General features: G+C 39.7%; 1 protein-coding gene across 1 annotated transcript in view; it reads right to left on the bottom strand.

Annotated features, from left to right (window-relative positions):
- LOC103600262 (short transient receptor potential channel 7-like) overlaps window positions 1–17741 on the bottom strand; it is a gene marked incomplete at its 3' end in the record, with an annotated part of 57541 nt that extends 39800 nt beyond the window's left edge. Inside the window, exons 1-2 of the mRNA XM_008584502.1 lie at window positions 17457–17741; window positions 8926–9703 (exon numbers count right to left, since the gene is read on the bottom strand). Of these exons, the coding sequence (XP_008582724.1) occupies window positions 8926–9703; window positions 17457–17458 (780 nt within the window). The remainder of the gene's footprint in view (window positions 1–8925; window positions 9704–17456) is intronic.
- Window positions 17742–22713: the final 4972 nt, after the last annotated feature.

Genomic DNA, 22713 nt, shown 5'->3' with positions numbered 1-22713 from the left:
CCTTAATCCAAAATGATTGGTGTTTTTATAAGAAGAGAAGAGACACAGAATCACACAGGGAGATTACCACGTGGTGAGAGGCAGAGATTGGAGTGGTGTGCCAACAAGCCAAAGATTGTTGGCAACCACCAGAAACTAGGCAGAGGTGAGGAAGATTCCTCCCTTAGAGCCTTCAGACAGAGGATGATCTTGTCAACAACTTGATTTGGGGCTTCTAGCTCTCAGTAGTGTTAGAGAATAAAATTCTGTTGTTTTAAGTCACTGAGTTTGTGGTACTTTTTAATGGCGGCACTGGGAAATTAATACACCCATCCAGACTCAAATGGATGTCCACCAAGGAGGATTTTGGATGACCAGAAAAGCCTTGCCTGCACCCAGCCTCTTCTTGGCTTGGTATTGTCAGCATCCAAAGACCCAAGGAGGGAAGGGGGAGGAAGGAGAAGAGGTCTACTCCATGCCTTTAAAACAAGCCCTAGTACAACACAAATCAGAGATGAGATTCAGTCATTTTCTTCTACTTTGATGAAAAATTTACTTGGTCCATGCAGCCAACAGAGAGAGAAAGATGTCCTCAGAATCTGGGAAATGTAGTGGAAAGATTAAAATACAACGAAATCCTTTCCATTCTGTGATTATCACTTCTGAATTCACTTTCCAATACCTCTGCTTTGCAGTGAACAGTTTGGACAAGCCAGCGACACTCCCTCTTCTACCTCCAAAGGTCAGGGAGGTAAATTGGAATCTACACCATTCTCCTGCCCTCCTCCTAGTCCACTGGACTTCTGCTTTGTAGGAGAAGTTAAAAAGCTGACTCTATTCCACCTCTTCTCATGCCTCTCCACTGACTGGGCCACTTGTTAGTGAAGAACTAACAAGGTCCTAAAGACAAAAGTAGCAGGGTCCCTGGGAAGTTCATAGACAAGAAAGCTACCCTGCAGATATAGCCAAGAGCCAGTCATCGCCTCTGACCATGCTGTGGCTCCTACTGTGATGATTCACCCACTGGTTAAGATGCACTGGTCCTTGTGCACTCATGTGCCACATACCCCCTTCCTGGGAGGAGCTCATCTTCCCATAGAAGACTTCCAACTCCTTCCGTTCTTGTCTTCTCCAATATATTTTCTACAGCAGGTGGAGTGGATCTTTCCAAACTGCAGATATGACTCACTCACGTGCTGAAAGCTTCCAGTGACTCTCCATTCACCCTACAATGAAGTCCAATTGCTCACATGGCCACCAATGGTAAGGCCACGGCTAAGGTCCTTTTCTTCAGCAACCCTATCACCTGCTGCTTCTCTCTATACTCCTCATGATAGACCCATACCAAGCTATTCACAATCCTCTGAATAGGCCTCTCTTTCTCCATCTCTGTGCTGGGCCATTTCTATTCCTGGAGCTCTTTCCCATCCCCTGTTGTCTGTTGATCTCTTTTATTGCCGTTGGGTTTCAGTTTAAACATTGTCTCCTCTGAGAAATCTTTAAACACACACAATCAGGTTCCCTATTAAGTCAATTTTTTCTAAAACTGCACTTTTACTCCCTAGCATGATTTATAATGCTGTATTTTATTTGTATGATTATATAAAGAATGCTTGTCTCCTCTACTAAAGAGTAAGCTCCTTGAGGGCAGGAACTTTCTCTTGTTTACTGTTTTATCTCAGCACTTAACCCAGAGCCTTGCTCTGACTAGGGGCTTAGTAAGTGTTTTTTGTATGAATGCTGAATTTTCATATAGCTCTGGTTCTAGGGTCCATCCAGTTCTGATATTCTATAAGTCTACAGACCCTGACCCCTTCCCACCATCCTGACATATCTTTTCCAAATTTAATCTGACTATGAATTCACTGCTAATAAAATACATGCCTCCACGCTGATGGTGTCTGCAGCATATTTGATTAATGCTATCATACAGTGATTAATTTATATAGCACTGTACCTTTTTTCAGAGAAAAATCCCTGCATTTCTATTTGATTCAATTTGTGCTACCACTCATTGTCTAATATTCTTGAAGAACTGTCTCCATTTTCTCCATATCTCTGATATTTGAGACTGATAATCACACTTGTGTAGGAAATGATTTTTCCCATTTTTTTGTGTGTGTAGTGATGAATCTTTTCTAAGAAGATATTTTTCAAAAAATAATCTGTCTGCGTTTGGCAGGAGCTCTGCCTGCCCATCTCCTCCCTCCTCCTCCTTTGCTTCTCTACCATTCCAGCCCACGTCACTTCTTTTCACAGTGGTATTTTAGCAGCACTCTAGGCTTACTCAGTTTCAGAGGTTTGCTTTTTTACAATTGGAAAATATTTCCTTGGCCTATTTTAAACCATGAAGCTCACATGTACAGTATAAACTTTTTCTTGTTCTGAAAAGATCTGCTGAGGGGGTGGGAAGCCTAGCAGAAATCAGGAAGACCCTCTGAATAGAAGAGGGGCTGAAATGTAAGCTGCATTTATTGGGAGGAAAAGTTGGCTTTGGGAAAATCCAGTGGGCTTTGGGAAACAAAAAGGGATCTCCATGGAGCTCTCTGGTGAAAAATTAATAGTGTCTATTATGTGTCAGTTTCTCTGCAAAGAGTTTTACATTCTTCACCTCATTTAATTCTCACCAACACCCTGGGAAGTCATTATGCACTAATTCACTCACTGACATTTATTTACTGAGCTTATATTTACTGAAAATCTGATATGCGCCAGGTCTTTCTGGAAGTTAAATGGGATAAGGTATAGAAAATTCTTAGCAACTTGGTGAATCATGTCATGTCACTTATAGAGATAGACAGATTAGGGTACGAGCAAATGTTTAGGTAGAGGAAACAAACATTCCGCTTTGGACAAGTTACAATTTAAGTATCTACTCCCTCCTCCCATCCCCCATTTTTAAAATAAGAAAACTAACTCCAATAGATGCCAAGATTATATGGTTGCTAGGAGATGGAACCCAGGTCAGTCTAATGCCAGGGCAAGAACTTTGCTCTGCACTCCTTAACCCAGAGGAAATGAAGCTAGGCTGATCAGGGTGCTCACAGAGCCTGTCCCCAGCCCTTGTCTTCTTCTAACAAGGTGTCCACCTTTATCCCACCTGAATACCTGTCACCCAACATACACGGTCTCCCTGTATTTCAGAGGCTGATATTCTTAGAACAAACCTAAAAGAGGAACATCTTCTAATTTTAGGCATTATTTGTGACCCAATTAAAAAATTGTCATTAAAGGACACATTAACGAGCTCATTTTCCTGTGATAACTCATTAATGAATGCTCTGGCAAAAGTGCTCCTCCAGACACTTAGGCAAAGAAATAGAAAAAGACAAAGGTAACATGGGCAGGAGTCACCTTTGTTCCTTTTCCTGAGGTAAACTAATCCCTGGGTCTTTCCATCAGGTATGGGGTCCTTTGAACACTGCCCCAGTGTGGATCTGCCAAAAGGCACGCATGCTCTGACCACACCTCCCCTGTGATGCTCTGACCATACCTCATGTACATATGCTTAGTGAGGAGCAAGCCCATCAGGTCCTTGCCTGACGTCTGTGATGTTTGCCTCCTCTGCTCACATTCTGCATCATGAGATGCTCAAGCACAGGGCTAGGGTCATACGGTAAGATCCCTAATGGTATTGGGAATGATATATAAATGAGTGTTTTGAGGACTTTTCTGTCAGGTTCTCTTACACACACACACACACACACACACACACACACACACACACACGACTTTCTGTTTAGACCTGCAGCCTTCACAGCTTACAAAATATTTTCCCAATGGAAAAGGAAACAGTCTTCAAGTCATTTCCTGCATGCTAAGCAGGCATTTGTTTATAGTACCAGCCAAGCTTTCAAACCTCAAGGAAATTTATTTTCCCAGGGTGTTGGTCTATAAAATTCAAAAATCCTAAAAATATTCAAAGCACGTGAGAAACCAGCACAGACACCGGAGGCCCGAGGCAACAGGCTTATTCAGCCTTTAGTGCTGCTTCTGGCCCAAACTGGGTCTTTACTCATGCTTCCTGTCTCCCTGGCTCCAGACAGCCAGAGTTCAAATGTGCTCTGAGCTCTGGGTACCACAATACAAAGTCACTCCTCCTCCCTTCCTTCTTCCGTTCTGATGAGTTTGCAAGCAGATTACAAACTCTCATTTCAACATCTTTACCTTCCACAATGGGATCTCACTAGAGATCATAGCAGGTGGCAAATTGTTCTGATTTATCATTATTTGCATTTTTAATTTGTGGTATTTTAGGCCCAGAGAGTTTTTTATGAGTCTTAAAATGACAGCACAAACATTGATACATAATTCATCATCTATTTTTCATAATACATGCAGTTAACCCATTGATAAACAGAAAAGTCATTAACACTATAAGCAGGATGATGTTACAGCTTAAGTTTTCTTTCCCCTACTCTTGCCCTCTGAGGTCTATAAGAATAAATTGCTTGTGACTGAAACACAATCAACAGCCTCCATGCTGACATTTTGTCAACACGAAGAGCCTTCTCAGTTGTAACTTTGCTTTTCTTCGGAATGACCAAACGTGAAATAACTGAGATATGTGTTTGTTGGACTTCCACAGTTCCCTGACTTGAGAACACTGGATGCTTTTAAATTTCAGCAAAAGGTGAGAGAGGAAGAGGGATACCTCCACCCCCTCCTGTTTTCTGTCTCCTTCCAAAGCCCTACACCTTACTGTACAATAGTCCCTCATCATTCTTTCTCCCACATCCTCTCGCTGCATTGCTGCCACCATAACTCTGAGATGGAAGAAGATGAACTGCTCTAATCATTTTGAAACAACAGTTCCACAGATAAACAACACACATAGACAAAATGCACAGGAATTCAACTGGGAATAAACCAAAAAAATACAGGGGACCCTAGGCAATTTTACCAGAAGGATGATCAGTGAAGAAAGCCAAACAGAATAATTCAGGAGTGATTCAGAGACCTCATTGTGTTTTTGGTGGCAGAAGCTATAACCCAGCTGAGATAGACAAATTCTTTATTTTTCCTTGCTACTCTGGGTGCCTCTACACTGAGAGAACCCATTTCACCAGGATGAGGCACTTCCGAATAGTTCAGTTCACACCAGCCTTTCCTTTCTCTGGCTCCTACTGCACAGGTAAACCAAGCAACAAAAATGTCATTAGTTGGCAGTGCTCCCAAACCCCATTTTAGATACTTTAGGTAAGACAGTAGGAAGACATACTTTGCCCTCCATACACCATACAGTGCAGCATATGTTGGTTCTCAGTTGTTTAATGTGTGTTTGTTTTATCCCCCAAACAACTTGTAACTTTCTCTAGAGCATTGGCAGTTCACCATGTCCATCAAAGCCTCTGTTAAATCCATAAGTGAATGAAGAATTTAAACAATAGATACAAGCAATCACTTGCTTCTTTAGTTGAAATGATTATCCTTTTGGGATTTCTTTCATTTACTCATTAAATAGAGTCATCCCTCTGAATCTGTAAGGATTGGTTCCAGGACCCACTGTGGGTACCAAAATCTGAAGATGCTCAAGTTCCTTACATAAAATGGCTAGTACAGTCAGCTCTGGTTTGCATCCACAGGTATGGAGGGCTGACTGTATTTCTAGCATACTTACTGGTTTACTGGGCACCATTCAAGGCACTGAGAAGGCCCCAGTGATCACATCAAATTTTAATATCTTTATAGATACAAGATTAGAGAGACATAAGAAAATCTTTGAACAGCTACATATTTTCACACCAAAAATAATGGCTTGTTAGCAGGCATTTAACTCCAGCCAGAATTTACTGGAGACCTTGGCATTGGCTACACTTCTTGTTAACAACTAGACTCTATTGTGGTAATAATTTAAAATGGCTCCAAAAACAATAGCCTGAGCAACTGAATTCAGTTTTTTCATGGATGATGTTTCCTAGCCAAGAGAGTCACTTCCAGAATGAGTGTTTCAGAGGATGTGGAGGATGACGTATGACATTTCCAATTAGAATTTGATAGTTTTTTCACAGAATCAGTGACATCAGGTAATCTCTCTAACGTGGCAATAAGAAACAACATGTAGTCCCTTGAAAGCAGAACAGACTCGTAAAGAGTGCATTTTAGAACACATCCATTTGCTCTTTATTCCTTTATTACAATTTGACTTCTCTCCTGCTAAGCTGCTTTCTTCTCTGTGAAAATTTATAATGTCAGTAATGCACATAAAAGGATAGTTGAATAAGTAATAAAGTTCTAAAGGAACAGTTAGGTTAATTTATAATGCACCATTCGTCGACAATCTGAAAGACATTATTTCAAACAAAGGTAACTAGGGGGCTGTTAATAGTCAGCAAATGTATTGACTCTTATTCTGAGTAAATCACTGCATTGTAGAAAGGATTTGTCATCATGTTAGTAGTGTTCTTAATTGTCTTCAATTTTCATAATTTACTTTTTAAATCAAAATATCATAGTAGATGCTTTCAAGAAATTTCCAGTTTTAGATATTGTATATACTAAAATATGCCAGACTTTTGGGTTTAGTAAATGGCTCAGATGTATTTCCAAGTGTTAGTCTAGTGTTGCTTTATTTAGTAAGGCTGGCACTCTCCTGGATGTGAGATAAATGGGGGGTTGTGCAACTAGCCAGATAATCTGATCCAAAAAACATTTTTTGCTTAATTTTTTTCCCTGAGATATTTTTTTTTCTTGAATTAATTCAGAGATATCTGAATTAACTGGCTTAGCTATTTTTTTCACATGGGCTGTGCAGAATTGATCGGAAGACCAGGGAACAACAAAGTTCCACCAACCTTCTTTGGGACATACTTGGACTTTAATATTGGTAGGTGAGGTTTATTGCACACAAAGAAAGAAAGAAGAGGCAATAGCTCATTCCTTGGGAACTTCTTTGGGTAATCCCTACATCTACATCCACCAAGTGTTTTAGATGAGGCCATGAACAATGCAGGATTCAGGGAAATGTCTCCAGTTCAGTGGATGGGTCCGAGATGAGAGGACAGATGGAATAAAATCAGCTTAATTAAATGATTTCCAACTATTCACAATTTGTGGTGACCTAAAACCTTCTGTTGGCCTTGACTTGTTGGCCTGGCCTTTCTGTCCTGGCTTGTGGGACAAGCCTGTTCCTACAGAGAGGCTGCCATGGCCTCACATGTGCACAACTAAATTGTCCTCCTTATTAGTCCCAGTCCAAGTCCTCCAATTCATCTTACCTACCAGGAAAGTAAATTTCCAAAACTCTAGTTCTCTTCATGTTAGTACCCTAAACACAAACTTTTAGTGGCTTTCCATTTCCTACAGGATATCATTCAAAGCACTCAGCCTGACATGCAGGGCCCTCTGAGATCTGCCCCCACTGGTCTCTTCAGCATTCCTCATGCATGTCACTACAGGACGTCTACATTCGCATCACATGGAGCTTCTCAGCTGTCTCCTCCCCACTCTGGGCCATTCAGGCCTCACCGTTACTTGCCTTATCCAAGTGCCCACCTTTCTCTTCCCACTGATCCAATTCTCCTGCTCAGTAAGGCCCAACCCAATTCCATCTCCTCCTTTGAGATTTGCCTGAATAACAAGTCCCGGGGGCATCCTTTGCTATGAGTTGGTACCCATCCTTGGCCACCTAACTGTGCCCCATGCAGGGGCAGCTCTTGCACTGACATCTTGTTTGGATAATGAAAATTTAACTTGCAGGTGACATCTTTTCTCAGCTCAATAGCCAGCCCTGTGTGCAGCACCTCCTTGTATTTTGCTTGGCATCTAACACATAATAGTCTCGGATTGAATGGCAAGATGAGAAAACTGAGCCTCGTGGTGTTTCCTACTCCCCCGGCCATACCTGCTGCACTGGGGAATCCCTTCATCATGCAGATAAAGACAAGTGAGACTCTGAGAAACTCAATACATAAACAAGGCCTTTGACTCTCAGTTTCCCAGAGTGGCTTCGAGTTGACTCTGGGGTCTTAGGGCCTAGATTAGAACAATGGTTTTGCTGCTTATTCTCTCTACCTCTATGCCCTCATATAAAATGGGGATAATAATAGTACTCATGTCATATGGTTGTTGAGGGGATTAAATAAGATCATATAGGTAAAGCATTTAGTGCTTGGTACAATAAACACCCACTGTGTTTGCACTTATCATTGTTAAACATTGTGTCAAAAGAAGTCCTACATTAGATCCCAGTCTTCTCTTTCAGGGGAACTGCAAGTTGACAGTAAAAGCACGAGACCGCTATAGAATAATGGACTTTGGAGATGGGTCTGCATTTTGTGGGGTAGCCTGGTAGGTCAAGGAGTTCTCAAGGTAGCTGAATTATAGGGCTTTGCCCCGGGCCCATCTATGGGGGTGACAAACCCAACTCTACAGAGACAGTTTTCATTTTCATGTACCTCCTCCTCAGCCCATTACCAGGACAATAGCAATAGCTTGCTAGGTCTAAGAAAAGCTGCAGCCAAATATTCCTAGCATTAGAATGAGACTGAATCTAAGATCAGCACAGTATATGATAAGACAGAGATGTGAACAAGATGAATCAAAACCATGCAGGTGAAGCAATCAAGAAGCCTAGGCCCTAGACTGGGAAATAAGCACAGGTGATTAGATATTCTGATACTCCTGGGCCTCCTGGGGCAGAGCGGAGGCGTTCACACCAGAGCCACGATATAATCCTGCCTGCCAGTTGCTTGTCTTTTACCGTGCAGAGTTGTGCTTAAGTCACCCATTTACCACATTTACGTAGTTTAAAATCTTCCATCTAACGAGCTGCTTTTCCCTACACCTGACACAAGTGAGATGTCACCCTTCCTCCCCGTGACCCTGAACAGCAAGACCCCGAGGCCTCCACGCTTTCTTAGAGCAGCAGACAACCCCCTTTGCTGCGGAACGCACGTGGACGAGCCCCTTGGTCAGTCTGCCTGCAGGGTGGTGAGAGGGCGTTACCTTGAATTCAGTCTCAATGTTGGCCAGCCGGGCTAACTCGTTGCTCAGCTCCAGCGCTGTGAGGACAGGATCTTCGCTGGACAGGGACAGGTAGGCGGCACTCGCCAGTCCTTTGTAGGCGTTCATGCGGGAGCGCGAGTGGCTGAAGGAGTCCTTCCGCTGCTTCTCGGTGCACTCGCTGCACTTGCAGAAGTAGTCATGGGGCCGCTCGATGCGTGCGCCCTTGAGCAGCAGGATGTGCACGATCTCGTACTCCTGGCAGTGGGCCGCCAGGATGATGGGCGTGATGTCGTGGGAGAAGCGCGTGCCGTCCTCGTCGTAGGCGTAGAAGTCGTCGTCGCGCAGCTCCTGCTCCAGAGGGCTGAGCGTCAGGCGCTGGCCCTGAGCGAAGGCCGGGTGGTTGAGGATGGCCTCCACGATGCGCACGTAGCCCTTGCTGATGGCCAGCAGCAGCGCGTCCCCCACCCGCGCCAGGTTCTCCTTCTTGAGCAGCAGCTCCGTGACCTCCAAGTGCTCGTTGCCCACGGCCAGCTGCAGCGCGTTCTGCCCCATGTAGTCCACGCAGTTGAAATTGAGGGTCTTGGACTCCTCCAGCATTTTCCTGACCACCGGGATGTTGCCATACTCAGCCGAGTCCAGGAAGCGCTCCTCCTCGGGCGTCAGGCTGGTGCCCTTCTCGTTGAACATGTAGGCGGGACCGCGGATGGCCTGGCGGCGACCCTTCTCCCTCAGCGTCGTGTGCCGGCGCTGCATGTTTTTGAAGGTGCTGCTCCCCAACCTGTGTGGCAACAAGGCAAAGATGCTCGGTTACTTTTCCCGGGGCCTGCGGATTCCCCGGGGGCAGGGCAAACAAAAGCCGTTGAGACAAAGAATATCACGACTGGGATCTTATGAGAAATTATGAAATCTTATCAGAAATCATTGTCTTAATCAGTCACAATAATTAGTTGGAAGAACAGAACTGAGACCACCAAATAGGAAAGGGGGACAGTGAAGGCGGGTTGGTGAGAAATTGGTAAAGGGCCATAAAAAATGATTACCTTGTATAGTGTTGGATATACTAATGATCCTGATTTGAGCATCATGCATTGCACACAGGTATTGATATTCAACGCTGTACCCCGCAGATATGCACAATCATTTTTGTTTCAATAACAATAATAAAAAAGACAAATTGGTATACCTGAACTATTTTTTCAAATGGGAGAATACTGACTTTATACCGCTTGGGTGTAGGAGAGCTCACGGGTGGGTCCGGGTGGAGCGTCAGGGGAGGTGGAGGTATGGGGAGTGGTGTGGCTGGATCAGCGAGAGGGCTGTCTGTTTTATTTATGCTTCTGTAGGTATGAGCAAGTCACTTAACCCCTTTGTGCTTTAGTTTTCTGGCCTGCACGGTGTGGGTAACTTTTTGTGTTCCACAGGGTACATGGGGGATTAAAAGAGGTCACATGCATGTAGAAAGTACTCGGTCAATGTTGGTTTTATTCCATCCCCTCCCATCTCTTGATATGCCCAGTTCCCCAGGAGCAATGCCACAGAGCTGGTGGCCAGGGATACTGCTGCCTTTGGTTCAGCTGTATTGCTCTCGATGGGCCCCCACACTACGGCAGAACTGCAGCGACATGCAAGCATGACCACACACGTCTTTCTACATTTCATACTATTCTCTGTAGGGACCATGCTTTCTGCTCCCCATGCAGCTTATACACCTACTCAAGGGCAAGATGTGGCAGGGAGCAGGACTAGAGTCACTGCCACTTGCTGATGGCTGCTGAAGCAGCCTTCCTGAGGGAGTTCAGTTGTAGCTTCTTAAGACTGAAACCGAATTTTTATATGGATGAAAGAAATAGGTCAGCTTACAGGCTGAATTCACTTCTAGCTTGTTGCTCTTTACCATTGGGGCATAGTGTAGAGATTAATACTAACACTAATGATAATAGCAGTTAACATTTATTAAGTACCTATTATATGCCAGGCATTATACTAAGAGCTTCACATATATTAACTTGTCTAATTTTTGCATCAAACCTTCATTATCCTCTTCTCAGATGAACCTACTGAGAGAAGAGAGATGAAAGGCAGGCTTGGAAGTCAGCAGGCTGAGAGCAGAAGTCCTGCCTCACCTTTTTGCCAGCCTTGTGACTTTGGACAAGTTACCTAACCTTTGCTTGCCACAGTTTTAAAATGGCAGTCTAGAGACAATAACAGCTATTGTGTAATTTGAGCTCAAGTCAGGAGCTCAAATCCTCCAGCTAGCCTTCAGATCTTTAGCAGGTGCCCAGCTTCTAGTTCTCAGAAAATTGTAGAACAGAGAGGATGAACCAGACCTTCCAAAGCCTCTACCAACTTGGACATCTTATACTTTTCTGTTTCTCCAGTTGGTCTTACCTGTATTTTCCATTTTCCTTTTCTAATCTACCCCCACTTACACTATTCAAATAATATTAGAATAGCATAAATTTTAGCAAGAGCATATCTGTTCTAAAGAGTAAGTACTTGGAGGGTTGTTTGTTTTAACTATTTTTTATAGTCCCAGAGAATTGTCTTTTTGTTATTGGTTATGTCTCCATGCATAAAAAATACTCAGCATTTCATTTAAACCACATTTAAAAATAAGCAAACAAAAGTAATCACAGAGGAAGGCTTTTAAATTAAACCTACTGTTCTGAGATTTTTAAAGTCATTTCAATTATTCTTTTGAACTTTTGAATTTTGGGCTCCATTTAGGTTTCTACTCATTTTACTTTTTGACCTGTTCAAACTTCTTTGGTTTTAGCCCCTTGGGGGGCTCTATCTCTGGGATAAAGCAGAGACTGGAGGTCAGAGGTTGGTATTCTAATCCTGCCTGGAGCTGAGTCACACTTCCCTTGGGAAAGTTGCTAACCTATACAGTGGGGTAGCTTCTTCATCTGCAAAAATTATAAAGAATAATTATGGGAAACTCCTTCAGAAGGCAACTGTGGGTGATAAACCCTAATAGAGAGCTCTGCCCTCCTTTAGGAAGAGCATTTGAACTGCCATCCACTTTTATAAAGTGCATTTTGATGAAAGATTGCTGGGGAAAAGATCATCAGGATTCAAATTTATAAGCTCCTTCTGAGCCCATTTCTTTCAATAATGTCATTATTCCAGGGAGAGAGGCTGCTTGTTGGTACCAAAGGCAGACCATAGATTGGGAATCCCTTTACAGGAGAGAGGAATTCACAAATAGTGTGCAGGCATTTATTATTATAAGTTTTTCAGAAGGAGAGAGATGACTGAGTTGAAAGCTATACAGTCACCCCATGTATATTCCCCAAGGTTCGGTTTCAGGGGATGTAATGAGCATCCCCTGTCTTGGCACACACTCACAGGTAGAAGTTGAGCCCACAGAAGACTCATAATCTTTCTTATGGAATTACTCAGCCTATCTTGCAATAAGCTTCTACTCCTCTCAGGAGAACCTCTCTGGACTTAGCCATCACAATTCAACCTGAAAAAAGCAGTTTCCACTCAAGAGCATCTGAGCAGTTTGTTAGATATGAAACAGTAGCTGTTCTAGAAGAAGCTGGCACTACAGCTTGATTCCACCTCACTTTTCCATTAGAGGTCTGCTCAAGAGGGAGAACAGGTCAGTCTACAAGGTCAGGGTTACACAAGTATTACACAGCAACAATCCATGGAGATTAATTCAAAAGAAATATAATAACCTCTAAACCAAGTCAGAGCAGAGGACATTTCGCAAGGAACACATAAGTACCCAGTCTAAATTCAGAGTCCATGTGAATATCATAGATGCTGCAGTTTACAAACTTAAGGGATGTTCAAGCATTATTCATTTTTCTCACTAAAAGACAAAAACAAAACCAAACATAAAAAGCAATGTATTAGCAGTCTCACCTTGTAGGTGAAGAAACTGAGGCAGGTGAAGTAAAAAGACTAAACCTTAAGGCAAATAATTTCTGCACAAGGTTAGGGTATAGTATAAATCTTGACATTCTTATAATAATTACATTTTCTCAAAGAAAAATCTATGTATGTGTCTGGTACTTACTTAAGAAGTTAAAGTGCTTTTACCAGTTGATGTACATTTTCTGAATGACCTTGAAAGCAGACACCAAGATGTTATAAGAAATAAACAAGCCTCTCTTTCACAGCCTTTAAAACCTCAGCTTTGAGATACATTTGGTTGCTCACAAAATTGTCAATTCTGCTCCTTTTCATTGCAGATGAAACCTCATGAGCCTTCTACTCAGTGAGATTGCTTCCAACACGAGGGGCTTCACAGCAGACCCTTGAGCCATATGAACTGATACAGATAATTGATGGAGGCCTTTTAACCTCACTGTGGGCTTCTTATTAGCTCTGACTTCCTTCTACTTTGATATCCCTCTAATGATGCTTTTTAAACATTTATGCACTGATGAATGTATTTAGCAACCTCATTCTTGCCATTTATTCTTGATATTACAAATATTCATGCTTTGCGCATACCTGTCACATGGGTTAGAAAAAACCCACAAAAGATAACATGTCAGAAGGATAGAGTTATGTGACCCACAATAACTGGGGGCCAAAGCTTACACTCATGAATCAGATGTGTTGCCCTGCTGGGCTCTGGTGATCTTTCATAGTTTTAGGCCGATATTGAGCAAAATGATTTTCTCTAAAATGCAATTGGCATTTAGAAGCTCTTACTTTAGTATTTTTCTTAAAAGTGAACTTCAAATGCAAATGCATTTTTATTTGCATATGTTATAGAGATAATGAGTGATCAAACTCATCAAACACCTCAATTAAGATACTGTGTTTTTCATTTTCCAGAAATGCATACATTGACATTTGATGTCATTGGGAAGAAGGGTTCCAGTGGAAACAAAACCATATATGAGAGGAGGAATGATGATTATTAAACTCCCTCTTGATCCCTTGGTTGCTATTTTTATCAGGCTGATCTTACAGATGCATCAGCCAGTATGAAGGAAGCCACATATCAGTGATCTATGAAAAGTATGAATCTTGCACCCTAAGTCCAGCTACAAATGAGCATGACCATAAGCCTTTTGGGGGCAGGGATTGTGGTTTATTACTGATGAGGAAAAGGCCACTTGATCAAAATGTTTTTTAGAGATATTTGTTGTCTTTTTTCTAAAATTGCTACATGTATCAAAAATCATCTCTGTGGAAATTATGCAAGCTTGAAATCAATTCAGTCTGTACCATTTCCCAACTGGATGTAGCACCAAACGAAATCTAGCAGTGAGATCAGACACCTAGGAAAACCCAGTCCCGGTCTGTGTGTCCTTTCCCAAGTGAACATATTCTTAGTTTTGGTCCAGAGCAACAGTGATGAAATTGTCAAGTGATTTGGGGTCTTCTCCTAAACCTCAATTCCTTTACCAACATAAAGGGAGTCATAAAATTCATCCCTCACATTCCTCAGGACCACAGTGGAGATTAAATAATGTATACTAAATGCCCTGATACTATAAAGACTTATAAAATGTCACGACAAAAATGATCGAAATCTTACATATCAATACAGTTAAGTACACAATTACTTAAACTGGCTCACATTTTACTCTACACTGAAATACTCAGCTTATCTATTTTTCTAAATGACTATATGATAGTGATAGTTAACATATATTACACATTTACCATGTGCCAGACAGTGTGCTAAGTGCTTTATATGAATTATTGTTTTAAATAAATTATCATCTGATAAGCTTGGCTATTTTCCTAAATGACTATTTAATCATAATGAACATTTACTACACATTAACCATGTGCCAGCCACTGTGCTGAGTGCTTTATAGGCATTATCATTTTAAATGTTCATAAACTACTACATGATTTAGGTGCTATTGTTATTCCCATTGAATAGATGATGAAACGAGGATCAAATAAATTACCCACTTTTCCCAAGCTACACAACTTGTGAGTGGTGGACCCACCATTAGGAATCTAGTCTGTCTGATGAAAACTATGCTTTCTCCTGCATTTTTTCTAAGTTTCTTTAGACTATAACTTTTTCCATTAGAGTTCAAGATCCTTGAGGGCAGAAGAATTACTTGTTTATGTGGCATATGCACCTGGTGCCCAGTATCCTGATGCCTGGGATATAGTGCATGGTCTAATAACTTAATTTAAGGACTCTCAAATACTTGATCTGGGTTGGTCGTTTAAGAAGACCAATAAAATCGAGGTGTTCATGTTTACCAGCATCCTCCTTCTTACAAATACAAGAGCTATATATTCTTATAACTACTATTTTCTATTTCTGACTGACAATTTTTAATATAAGGCATGAGTTTCAAAGTAAAACCAGCTTCCAATTAGGTCCATTATAAATGATGGCCCATAAGTTGCTCAGTAAGACAGCTAATAGCAGAGGATATAGTAAGTCTCTTGAGTGACTGAGGGAGAAAATTGAGGTATTTCCACTTCTTCAAAATACTCCTGAAAAACTTTACATAATTCCAAAGACATTTAACTTATTTCTAAATATCACCTTCCTTATTCTGTGGCTGAGGTGAGATAATTCATATAAATTACTTATCAGTTCCTAGTAAGTGCTCTAGTGACACTGGATATTTTTAAGTCTGATTTAGTTTATTTCAATTATATTAATTGTGGGTCTAAGGCACTCAAGTTTCCACTTAAGCTAGAGACAATAACTTGCTTTGTACCACATATATATTTTGAATAAAAGAAAAAGATGCCCACCTAATTACCTTGCAGTATGCATAGTTCATACACCTTACTAGTCAGATCCTACAGGAAACAAGCAAAATATCGCTCTGCTATTCATTATGATATGTTATAGTAGGATGTACTTTCCAAACAATTCCACTAATGTAGGATAGTTTGTCCATTGCATCTTGGTGTGAAAAATATTATCTAGTGTTTATGAATGTTAATAATGATTATATTAGTAATTTATTTTACACCAAATAACATCATTTAAGAAGAGATTGTTCTCAATATTTTCAAGGTACCCCATGTATTAATTATTAAAATATGACTAGTGCTTTGTGTGTGCTTCTTTTTCTTCTTACTTTTAAGATCTTTATTTGCCTATTTGTAACTGGGGAGTTATAAAACTGGATGTTTATATCTCATTGTATATAGCTACAGTTAGAGCTGAAATGGCAAGTTCAGCTACATTTTTTTTAAAAAAAGATTACTACTACTCCTATTAAATGTAACTATTTTAAAAAATAGTTAAATTTTAAAAAAAGAATTGTCTTGGAATAGTAGATATATGTAACCTATTGATGGTTTCATTGACTTCTGTGATAAAAGAGTCTGAAATGAACATTTACTACTAGGAAAGTAAGAGAGATCTTTAAATTGTAAAACAAAAATACTGGAAAAAAGTAACATGCTAAATATTTATCTGGGGGAAAATGTTGATTGCTTTTACTAAGCAAGAGCTCCTGGTAGTTCTCATCTAAGATACCACATGTATTCTGAAATTAGCCTCAATGAGGATCCACATAGTTCTGATTTTTTCTGGGTTAATTACTGCCTAAAGGAGTTAGCTAGTCTACATGCTCCTAAGCTTAGGAGCAAGGTTTTTGGAAATAGATGTTTATGAAATTATAATTGTAACATAGAACCTTGGTAAGTTGTTAAATAATTGAATAAATGTCATCATTAAAAAGATTTTAGAGAGTAGATATGCATCATATCCATAATGAATATTCTGGATTTAATGTGAGTTCATTCATAAAACCGATGTGTGCCCAGTGCTTCAGAAATAGAACCCACCAGCAGGTGGCATTCTGAGGCAAAAATTCACTGAGTCCCACCCGACAGGGTCAATCACTATTGCCTCTTTCAAATTTACCATGAATACATTAAGCCTTTAAATTACAATTAATGGCAATAACGTCTTGATTATGTTTACTCACTCATACATAAGTGAGTTTACAACTTCAGACTTAAAGGGGAGATTCTGTGATCTAGAGTTTCAAAGCTCATCTCAAAGCCCTACCTAGATTACATCTCTTTTATTAAGAGCATATTTGTTATTTTGAAATGGGTATTTATAGGATACGTAGAGCTCGGACCGTACTTTCAACAAGAAAAAAGAAAAATAACAATCTCTTTTTGCCACCATTAGTTTTTTAATGGTGGCTACTTATTAGAATACAGCCACCTTCCTCCTCTCATCCCCATATTTATATTAATGTAAATACAACCACAAAAGCAGCAAATTAGAAAGCTCTCAGTAATAAGAAGAGACAACACACATACTCTTCTAGGAATAAAAGTATACTATTCCAGCACAAAAGGACTAGGCTACCAAATGAGTTGTCTATTTTTAAATGGTTTTGTAAACTTAGACTTTCAATAAAAGAAAAAGAAATTTCCCTACCAACTCAACAAATAAGAAAGATCTCAGATCCAGACTTAAACACCTAAAAATCTAAGCAATGCTGTACGGGGAGAGAGCTAATAAATAAAAGTTTAATTCCATATTTCAGCAAGAAAACAACCTCTACTGGAAAAATCAATATAAAAGAATCATTACAGCTGCTTACATTGAGGGTAAAATACGCAGGCTTGTCCCTCCTCTAGTGGACCGGGATCCGGTGCTGAGTCGCGAGAATCTGGCTCCCCATGGGTGGTAGCCGAGGAGGTGACGCTCTCCGTGGTGCTGAAGTGTAGGGCTGGTCAAGTGAGTGGAGTTGCGACGATGTGAAAGCGCGCTCCGCTGTTCTTTGTGTTGCAGTGGTAAAAACTCGCCTTACGAAGCAGACCCGCGCTACCGTCCTTTTCCTAATCTTGGGGAAATTTCCCAGAGAACATGACGGAGAAGCATCCGTGTGTGAGAATGGCATGCGGGGTGGTGATGTGTTGGTATAGTCCCCACCCCCTTTTCCAGACGTAGCTTTGAAAGGGAGGTAGCAACTCTGCCTTCCTACCATAGCCCTTCGGGATTTCTACTTGCCCCCTTCTCTGTCCCAGAATAGCACATAACACACACACACACACACACACACACACACACACGCATGCACACACACTCTTACCTTAGTTATATAAGGCAGCATGTTCTGGCTCTTGAGGCAGAATATTCATTGGTTTAAACAAATGAAAAATAAAGAATGAGCTGATTTTCCACCTGTTGTGTCTGTGTGTGTTTGTGATGGGAAGGAGTTGAGAAGAAAACTAAAACCAGGGGGACCTAAATAATGACAGTAGTTTCCATTAATAATCCTTGAGGTTGTATCCCACTTTGTCTTCTAATTTTAACCTGTTGTTTCATAAACTTTTGGCATTGTCTAGGATCAGGAAGAGGTCAGTAGTGTAGATCAAGTCTGATGTTAGTAAGAAGACTTTAAAAGGACTAGTTCTTATTACTAACTTTCCATTTGTTTTTGAAAGAAAATTCTCAACTCAAATACAAAAACCTATTTCCCTAACAGTCCCCACTCTCACCAATTGCTGTTACTAAATGGTCTGTGATTCTTAAACTCTAAGGTATTTTGATGACATCATTTGAGAGAAACCTCCTTAATAAAATTGTTGCCTGTGTAAGAAAAACCACAACTACTTCCAGAATTGACCTGTGTTGCTGAACAATAAAACAGAGTGCTTATTCTTTGAAACCAACTCATGGATTAATTGTTGACACTCTAAAAACTGTCTCTGTGTGCAGATGCAATACTTAGGATTAAAAAGTTGCTTTATAATGTATTTTGCACACTGCCATTCTAGTTTCAAATGCAAATCAAATAGCATTGTCTCATTAATATGCTTCTAGTATTTTCTCTGGAGGCAACATGGTATTCAAGGAAAGATCCTGGGATTTTGATTCATTTATTAATTGTGTGACCTTGAACATAATACTTAACCTCATTGAATCTCAGTCTCCTCATATGTAAATGGTGGGTGGCAATGGGTTTAATAATGCCTTTTCCTAATTGCTGTGGTGATAATTAATTAAAATAACATATACAAAACAATCAAAAGAGTTGGTATTTAAAATGCGCATGATAAGTCTGAATGTTCTTCCTTCCCTCCTTGCTCAAGAAAAGTTAAGGTACTTCTTGAGTTAAAATTCTCTGAAAAGATTGACAACCAATCAGTTTTATTCCTATAAGTCTCTGTATAAGCTTTCCAATATTAATTATTGTGATTTATTTTGGATAAGATATATTTTTAAAAATAAATTTTCTTAAAATAAAGAATTTTTCTTTAAAAATTTCACAGTGTTGAAGAATAAGAGAATTATATTTTTCATTAGAATTAGAAACAAGTAGACTTAACTCATCTGAATAAAATACTAATAAATTAAGAGCTCTTTATTATTACACTGGCATGTAGAACAAAATATAATATATGAAGCCAACAAAAGTGTCTTACACAACTACAAAGTTCAAAGATTAGCTCTGACACTGATAACACCCTTTTGATTGGGATCCTCCTCATCATAATTAGTAAAGCAGTATAGAATGAGATACTCTTAATTTTAAAATACTTTCTTAAGAATACTGGGTTGTGGCTCTTAGTTGATAATGATGGAAATGTAGTATTATTATATCTTCTTTTTAATAAATTGCCAAGAGCATATTTTCACAAAATTCTGACAAGTATTATGTTCTTGTTTTGTTTCCACTTATGATAAATTCATTAAAATATCAAACCGTATTTTTAAAAGTGTGCCAATGATGATTATTTATGTATATAGAGAGAGACAGAGCGAGAAAAGAAACGATGTAATTATTTTATAGATATATTAATTAATTGAAGGCAGGTCAGAATTAGGTCAGACAGTTCTTCAAAAGTGATAGGATAAGAGGACATTTTGTGAAGGATCAAATCCTCAGGGTCCTCATTATTAGAGTGCTTTATCATTTCCAGAGGATATCATACACAGACATTTGGTTCAATAGGCAAACACTCATAATCTGAAACATATTACATTCATACCAAAATATCATTTTCAACATGCAAAACACAGAAGTAATTAGGTCTTCACTATCAACAGTGAAAGTTCAGAAGGCATAAAGCTTCTAGTCAAACTTCCTGTGTTTTAATTTCAATTCTTTCATTCCCCAAATGTGTCCCTTTGTTTTATCACCTGTAAAATAAAAGTAACAACAGTTTCTCACTTGCAGAGTTATAGGAGGATAAAATGAGACACCCCACATAAAGAGATTAGAGTAGTGCCTGGCACATAGCTCAGCATTTGTTAGCATTTGCTATTGCTTTAACAGCTCACTCTATGACTATGCTATTGATCTGTGGTTCTCAGACCTTTGTGTGCTCCATTATCACCTAACCAGCCTTTGAGGAAACACTGCTCTCATCTGTTGGAAGACTAAGTTGTTTTAGAAACTGCAGCCTCCAGTACAATGTTAGATAGAAGTGGTGAGAGTAGGCATCCTTGTCTTGTTCCTGTTCTTAAGGGAAAGGCCCTCAGGTTTCTCCATTCAGAATGATACTTGTGGTGGGCTTATCATAAATGGATTTTATTGTGTTGAGATATTTTCCTTCTATACCTAATTTGCCGAGAGTCTTTATCATGAAGGGATGTTGAATTTTGTCAAATGCTTTTTAAACATCTGTTGAGATAATCATATGGTCTTTGTCCTTGAGTTTGCTGATGTGATGTATCACATTTACTGACTTTCGTATGTTGAACCATTCTTGCATCCCTGGGATGAATCCCATTTGATCATGGTGTATAATTTTTTTAATGTGTTGCTGTATTGTGATTGCTAGTATTTTGTTGAGGATTTTTGCATCTATGTTCATGAAGAATATTGGCCTGTAATTTTCTTTTATTGTTGTGTCTTTACCTGGTTTTGGTATCAGATTTATGTTGGCCTCATAGAATGAGTTTGGGAGAGCAGCTACTGTTTCAATTTTTTGGAATGGTTAGAGGAGAATTGGTATTAATTCCTCTTTAAAAGTTTGATAGAATTCAGTTGTAAAGCCATCCAGACCCGGACTTTTCTTTGTTGGAAGATTGCTGATTTCCACTTTAATCTCATCACTTGTTATTGGTCTGTTCAGGTTTTCTGTCTCCTCTTGGTACTAGCAAGAGCAATCAGGCAAGAGAAAGAAATAAAGGGAATCCAGATTGGAAAAGATGAAGACAAACTGTCTCTTTTGCAGATGACATGATACTATATATAGAAAAACCTAAAGACTCTATCAAAAAACTCCTAGAGCTCGTTAATAACTTCAGTAACATTGCAGGATACAAAATAAATGCTCCCGAATCAGTTGCACTTATATACTCTAATAGTGAACTAACAGAAAGAGGAATCAAGAAAGTAAGCCCATTTACAATTGTCATGAAAAAAAAAATACCTAGGGATCAATTTAACAAAGAAGGTGAAAGATCTCTGCAATGAGAACTAAAAACCACTTCTGAAAGAAATTAAGGAAGACACAAAATGATGGAAAGATGTTCTGTGCTCTTGGATCGGAAGAATTAACATTGTGAAAATGTTTATACTACCCAAAGTGATCTACAAATTCAAAGCAATCCCCATCAAAATACCGATGTCATTCTTCACAGAAATGGCAAAAACAATCTTAACTTTAATATGAAGCAACAAAAGACCCTGAACAGCCAAAGCAATCCTGAGCAAAAAAAGTAAAGCCAGAGGCATAACACTACATGACTTCAAATTGTACTACAAAGCAGTTGTAACCAAAACAGCATGGTACTGGCATAAAAATAGACACTCAGACCAGGGGAACAGAATTGAGAACCTAGAAATCACTCCTCAGGCTTACAGCCACCTGATATTGGACAAAGGCAACAAAAACCTACACTAGGGAAAAGACTGCCTCTTTAACAAGTGGTGCTAGGAAAATTGGATATCCATATGCAGAATGAAACTGGATATGCACTTCTCACCATATACTAAAATCAACTCAAAATGTATTAAAGACTTAAGTATAAGACCTGAAGCTGTAAAATTACTAAGGGCAAATGTAGGTGAAAAACTTCAGGAACTAGTTCTGGGCACAGACTTTATAAACATGAGCCTGAAAGCACAGGCAGCAAAAGAAAAACTAAACAAATGGGACTATATCAAACTAAAAAGCTTCTGCACAGCAAAGGAAACCATCAACAGAGTGAAATGACAGCCTACAGAGTGGGAGAAAATTTTTGCTAACTGTTCATCTGACGAGGGATTAATATATCCATAATATACAAGGAACTCAAGCAATTACACAGTAAAAAAACAAATAACCCAATTAAAAAATTGGCAAAGGAGCTGAATAGACAATTTTCAAAGGAAGACATACAAATGGCCAACAGGTACATGAAAAAATGCTCAACATCACTAGTCATCAGGGAAATGCAATGTACATCTGGGTACATACCCAGAGGAATGAAAATCATCTTGTCAAAGGGATACCTGCACTCCCATGTTCATCACAGCTCTGTTTACAATAGCCAAGATATGGAACCAATATAAATGCCTATTGATGGATGATTGGATAAGAAACTGTGATATATATTCACCATGGATTACTACTCTGCCATAAAAAAGAATGAAATTCTCCCATTTGCAACAGCATAGATGAGCCTGGAGAAATTTATGTTGAGTGAAATAAGGAAAGCTCAGAGAGACGAATACTGCATGTATTCACTCATATGTGGGAACTGAGAGAGAAAGGAAGGAGGGAAAGAAAGACCACAGTGGTGCATTGGACTTGCAGAGGGAGAGAACATACCTTGGGATACAAAGTGGAGCAGTGGGGAAAAGAGGGAGGTGGAGGGATAATTGGGGGACATGGGGTACAAATGCAATTTGTGGTAATGGA

The sequence above is a fragment of the Galeopterus variegatus genome, unplaced genomic scaffold (assembly GCF_000696425.1).
Source record: "Galeopterus variegatus unplaced genomic scaffold, G_variegatus-3.0.2 Scaffold3283, whole genome shotgun sequence".
In the NCBI taxonomy this organism is placed as follows: domain Eukaryota; kingdom Metazoa; phylum Chordata; class Mammalia; order Dermoptera; family Cynocephalidae; genus Galeopterus; species Galeopterus variegatus.
Note: the sequence above shows the minus strand (reverse complement) of the source record. Positions and strands in the feature narration are given on the sequence as shown.